Source organism: Cryptotermes secundus, unplaced genomic scaffold (assembly GCF_002891405.2).
Source record: "Cryptotermes secundus unplaced genomic scaffold, Csec_1.0 scaffold1437, whole genome shotgun sequence".
NCBI lineage: Eukaryota > Metazoa > Arthropoda > Insecta > Blattodea > Kalotermitidae > Cryptotermes > Cryptotermes secundus.
In genome coordinates, this window is record NW_019731298.1 from 219,580 (window position 1) to 225,579 (window position 6,000).

Below are 6,000 nucleotides of genomic sequence, written 5' to 3' on the forward strand. Positions count from 1 at the left end.
GTGGGCCTAGGCCTACCTCCATGAACTTCTCCGTTCACTTCGGGTTTTCTAGATCTTACACATTCGGTAGGACTCCTTGGGCGGGTGATCAGCTCTTCGCAAGGCCTCTACTTGTACACAAACACAGAAAAACGCACATACACAAACTAAACATCCATGCCCTGAGTGGGATTCGAACCCACGATCCCGGTTTCCACCACGTAACCACCATTTTGCCTCTTTTACATGGATGTGAAGTCCCAGGCTCAAGGCATAGCGGATAAACACAGATTTAGAGCCGAGTGGAGAGAGAAAATCGGTCTAAAAGAATGACAGAGAACACTGAGTCATGACGAATTTCATAATTTGTATCTTTCACCAAACAGAATATTATTATTATGACCAAGCCAAAGAGGACCAGATGGCAATGGCATGTGGAAGTAATTCGTGCAAATCTGTAGTTCAGAAATCAGAAGACAGCATTCAGGAGACGTAGGTGTAAATGTGAGGATGACTAAAGCGAGTATCAACGAAACGGCTTGAGGGCGTGCACTGATTTTATCTTTGAGGTCTGTAATTCTGTAGATGTAACGCAGTATAGTCTGGTATATAAGTACCGCTGTTTCGGGGAAATCCTCCATCGTCAGAGCATAAGAGAGAATTTATCTGGCTCGGTGAAGTCAACTGGGGGTGGGGGGTGGGGGTATCGTCGATACAGTAATGCATCTTCGGATTCCATAAAAGGAAAGGTATTTATTTACCGAGCCAGCGACTTTCGGTTTCTCAAGGAGGACTCTGTAGCATCGAGTCACAGTACTTAGAAGTGAAGATCACACAACCGCCAATTAATGTAAAAATCTAACACTATCACCGATTAGCGACTTTTCTTTAAGCTTCCATTAATAGCATTTAACACACGATTTTCACATTCTATCTCCTCCAAATTTTCTCACGTACTTAACTTGTGATTTTAAATATCCGTGTAATCCCTGAGGTGGGCAGGGCATGTAGTACGAATGGGGGAGACGAGGAATGCACATAGGATATTGGTGGGAAAGCCAGAAGAAAAGAGACCACTGAGAAGACCAAGGCGTATGTGGGAGGACAATATTAAAATGGATAGATAGATAGATAGGATGGGATGGTATTCATTGGATTGATCTGGATCAGGACAGGGACCAGTGGATGGCTCTTGTGAACACGGTAATGAACCTTCGGGTTCCATAAAATGCTGGGAAATTCTTGAGTAGCTGCAGAATTGGCGGCTCCTCCAGAAGGGGTCAGCTTCATGACTAAGTAAGTAAGTGTAATCCCTGAAAATTAAAGTAACTGTTTTGCCTGAACTCATGTTCTGTTGCATTCTGTTGTGTAAATCACTATAGATAATATTTGTTATATCCTTGTCAATGCTAGTCTGTTTCCATCAGGTAGAGTTTGCTGTCTGGGACATGTTTCGACAAATGTGTGCATCTTCAGGTCAGGTTTGTAGTTATAATTATTCTATCATATACTTAGCGCATAACTGTAACCAAAAACCGGACCTGAAGATGGCAAGCATGTGCCGAAACATGTAGTCTAGAAGGAAAATTCTACTTTCCGGAAATAGTCTTCGATTTGAGGTTATCGCTGTAGAAGTTATGAAGATCCCGATCTGCGAGAATTTAACATCTTGTAGACCGCTGGAAAGTCAATTGACGTTTTGGAGGAACATGTTTTCCATTTTCTTGGTTTGAGAGTAATCCAAGCAAGAACCCAGCATGAAGTACGACCAGACTTATCGGGGGAACATATTGCCATTGTCTTCAGGGTTCTACAGATGAACGTGGCATGTTCCTTCAGAACGTAGGTTGACTTTTAACGGAATACACAGCGTTATAACCCAAAAGACAGAACCCTTCAAAGTAACAACAAACTTCAGCTAATATGGAGCACATCTTTCTGAGACCCATAGCTAGAAGAAAAGGAAATATCTTGTTTTTAGTCCAACGAGCACAGTTCTGGGAGGGTAATCGCTTCGAATTTAGCACTTACTAAGGCTTTCCTGTTCGAATAGATCTCTATTTAAAGCAGTGAACTGCCCCTTCGATATAAGTTCAGGATCACCCTACAAATTCACAGAACTACAGACCTTAAGTTCTAATAGAACACACCTCGATGTTTTCATAATTTAGGGCATTCTCTATTTTGCCAATTCTTGTGAGCATTTAATGTTTTTGGTCTAGATTCTTCGAGTCACAATTAAACGTAGTCCATGGCATAGATGTTCGTGTGCGTGATCATTACTGTCTCTTCTGTTGTCACCAAATCTGGATATTCTGCAGTGGGTCAGATCTCATTACGGCAGCCGCAGCCAAACCCAAGATACCACAGCGAATGATTCCTCTAATAACACACATGAACATATTGTCCGGATTAACCAAAGGTACTGGGACATCGTGGGATTAAGCTGGCAATTTCTGAGACAGCAGCTATTGAATACGCACGTGTGCGGAACAGGGACAAACATTTTATGCTCACTGTGCGGTACGTATTATTTCGAGATATCGATCACCTGAATTTCGAATATCTGTGACTGCAAGCACATCTTTAGGTTGGACACATATATACCTACTTCTATATCCAAGTGTGCCTCCTTTTGAATATGTTGTTTAATCAGATAGTATATCCTACTCTTAATTCCAAATCCTCCTTGACTTGATCATTCTAATTATACTCTTCTCCAAGTATAATTATAATGATCAAGCCAAGGAGGATGAGATGGGCAGGCATGTAGTACGAATGGGGGAGACGAGGAATGCATGTAGGATACTGGTGGGAAAGCCAGAGACCACTGGGAAGACCAAGGCGTAGGTGGGTGAACAATATTAAAATGGATCTTAGAGAGATAGGATGGGATGGAATGGATTGGATTGATCTGACTCAGGATAGGGGCCAGTGGAGGGCTCTTGTGAACAAGGTAATGGATCTTCGGGTTCCATAAAATGCTGGGAAATTCTTGAGACGCTGCAGAATTGGCGGCTCCTGAAGAAGGGCTCAGCTCCATGAGTAAGTAAGTAAGTAATTCCAAATAGCTTTGCTATGTCTCGGTACCCAAGCTCGTTGTAGGAGCAAACTTCACTAACTCCTAACTCCAGGGAACTGAGCCCTTCTTGAGAAGCTAACAGTTGCCCAGCCACTGAAGTTCTCAGAATTTTACGGAAGCCGAAGGTTTACTACCATGTTCACATGAGTCCGCCACTGGTCCCTTTCCCGGTAGAGACGAATCCAGTCCACAGCTTCCCATCTTACTTCTGTAAGATACATTTTCATATTAGCCTCCCATTTATTTCTAGGTCTCCCTCGTGATTATTTCCTTCGAGTTTTCGTACCAAAATTCTGTATGTACTTATGTCCCATGCATGATACATGCCCTGTCAATTTCACTCTCCGCGATTTGATCATTATGCAGATCATTATGCAGATTCTGCAGCTTCCTATTTATTCAACTTAGACCCAAATATTCTCCTTATCACCCGGTTCTCGAGCGCTCTCAGTCTATGTTCTTCCTTTAAGGTGAAAGACCAAATTTCACACCCATACGTAACGACATTACATTTTTGAATATTTTAATCGTTAAGATTTTAGGTACCAGGCGAAAAGATAAAAGATTCTGAACTTAATAGTAACCAGCACTGCCTGAATTTAACTGCCTTTAATTTATTCATGAATTCGATATCGATTTCTTAGCGTCGTTCTCAGATATCTGAATTTACCACACTTCCAAAAGCTCTATTATCTACCTTCATGTTGTGATTTTGTTTCGAATTCTAGCAAAATTACATGAATATTCAATCAGTTCTCTTTGTTTTTCCTGCTAGAAAACATTTCCAACTTAGCGTCTTCTACGTTTCTCTTTTTCTCTACGATATTTCCCTTCCCTCCGACCCCACCATCATCGCATCGACACAGACCAGAACCTATTATGTCCCATTCAATTTAGTCGCACGTGGTTTTCTTGGGCCTTCTTAATGGCGTATTTAAAAAAAAATCAAAAGCAATAGTGGTTAAATATCTCTAGGTTTAAAATAATTCAGAATAGGAAAAGTTATCAGATGTCTATATATATGGACTTTACTGTATGTTTCTCTTAAACACGGTTTAATTAGCCTAACTAGCTTCATGGGTATAACACTCAGTGAGTGTGTTGCGCAGTACTTCTAAGTGAAACATAGGCTTCCTTGAAGTCCATAGCTGATAAAACTGTCTTATTGTGGTCCTATTTGCTTTTCCATTATATGACGATGCAAAATAATATGATCAGTTTTTGAGCTATTACCTCAAAATCCACATTAATAATCACCAATAATTTCTCCTTCACTGAAGCTAAATTTAAGAGAAGAATATTGGATATATATAAAACACGAAGTTCTCACATTGGCGGTTATATCTTCTGGTATAAAACGCCGTGTAGTCTGTTCAAAGCCAACCGACGTTTCGGAGGAACATATTGCTTCCATCTTCAGAGTAAAGGAATATCTGCAATCTAAATTAATAATATCGGTTTCTACAACGATTCATACAAATAAAAGTGACGTTACTGCGTACCAAGACCTTCCGACATTGCTGTAGATATACCATACACGATATAACACACGACCTAGCACACGTCTACTCTCTATTAAAACAAAACAAGATAAAACAGATACAATTTTCTATGTCCTCAATTTATTAAGCACCACACCATGAGGGTGTGTGGGGGAATGTAAGTATAAATCCACCACTGTTAACTTCGGCACTAGATGGAGGTGAGTGGTCAACCTCACGCCCCCTGCCGTTCTGTCGCCGGGAAAGCAGCCTCCGATTGGATAGGAGGCTGGGTGGCCCCAGAGATGGTATGGAAGCTGTGGATAAGAGAAAAATACCTTGCCTCTGCCGGGAAACGAACCCCAAATCCTTGGCCGTCCAGCCCGTAGACCGCCGCCATACCGACTTGGCTATCCCAGCTTCGACCGTAATTTATATGCAAATTACAATTTATTGTTCTTAATTTAAGAATAGTGATATAAGAGTCAAAGTAAAGGGACTGAAATAAATAAGGACTAACCTGAAAAACAAGTAGACACACATCTTGTTTCCATGTTGAAGAATTCACAGGACAGAAGTACCGTAGCACCAGCACCACAAACCTCACAACTCTGTGTAAGCTCTTTACGGCACGAGCCCAAGAAAATGACTGTTAGTACGAAGAAACAAAGTCAGTCTGCGCGCCGTCCGAAGGTGGGTTATTCTGAACTCCCGATCGTCAAGTAACAACCTACACCGTGATGCAACTGCTCTCTGCCGAGCTATTAGTCGAACGCATTCAACGTTACCTCTTCAATTTTGTCCCCTGAAACTGAGTGAGGACTGTTTGTCAATTAGGCACAAACTTTTGCTTTCCTATGTAGGGGTATATGTTATAAATTTAAATCAAGGATGGCCAGAGTTCTCTGAATTTGTAGCTTATAAATCGTGCATATAAGGATATCTTTGGTGTTTTGTGGGTTTCTTCATTCACACTAGCAGATGCAGGATCATCACACGCAACAAAATGACCTGTAATTCGAGAATTGTTCTTGACATTCGAGCAGAGTTAATACGATGCCGCGTACTCCGCTGAAAGACAACTGACGTTTCGGAGGAACACATCGCCTCCATATTTAGGGTCGATGAATAAGCCAAGCAAGAAACGAACATGAAGTACGAAGCAAAAAGAGCAAAACCTACACAACACTAGGTTAACAAGGTTTATTGTTATTAGACGTGGTGTGTTTGGGCGCCTGCAGATTTTTTTCCGAAGGGGGACAGAAAAGTTACTTACGAAATTATGATTAAGCTGTCCACTTTAACTCATTGCCCTAGAGCAGTGGTTCTCAACATTTATGAGACCGCGGCCCAGTAAGTTCTTTTTTTATAAGACGAGGGCCCAATCCCAACAAATTTACTCGTAAATACCTTTCCAATTTTGTTAAAGCTCATGCATTAAGCTAACGTAATATTAGT

The 6,000-nt window shown here is 41.2% G+C and overlaps 1 protein-coding gene across 2 annotated transcripts in view; it reads right to left on the reverse strand.

The window, feature by feature from the left end:
- LOC111867003 (xaa-Pro aminopeptidase 1) overlaps window positions 1–5,217 on the reverse strand; it is an 87,225-nt gene extending 82,008 nt beyond the window's left edge. For both annotated transcript variants that reach the window (XR_002843263.2, XM_023856447.2), the window contains exon 1: window positions 5,063–5,217. Coding sequence is in view for 1 of the 2 variants with exons in the window: in XM_023856447.2 (XP_023712215.1) it covers window positions 5,063–5,096 (34 nt within the window). In the remaining variant the exon portion in view is untranslated. The remainder of the gene's footprint in view (window positions 1–5,062) is intronic.
- Between the last annotated feature and the right edge of the window lie 783 nt (window positions 5,218–6,000).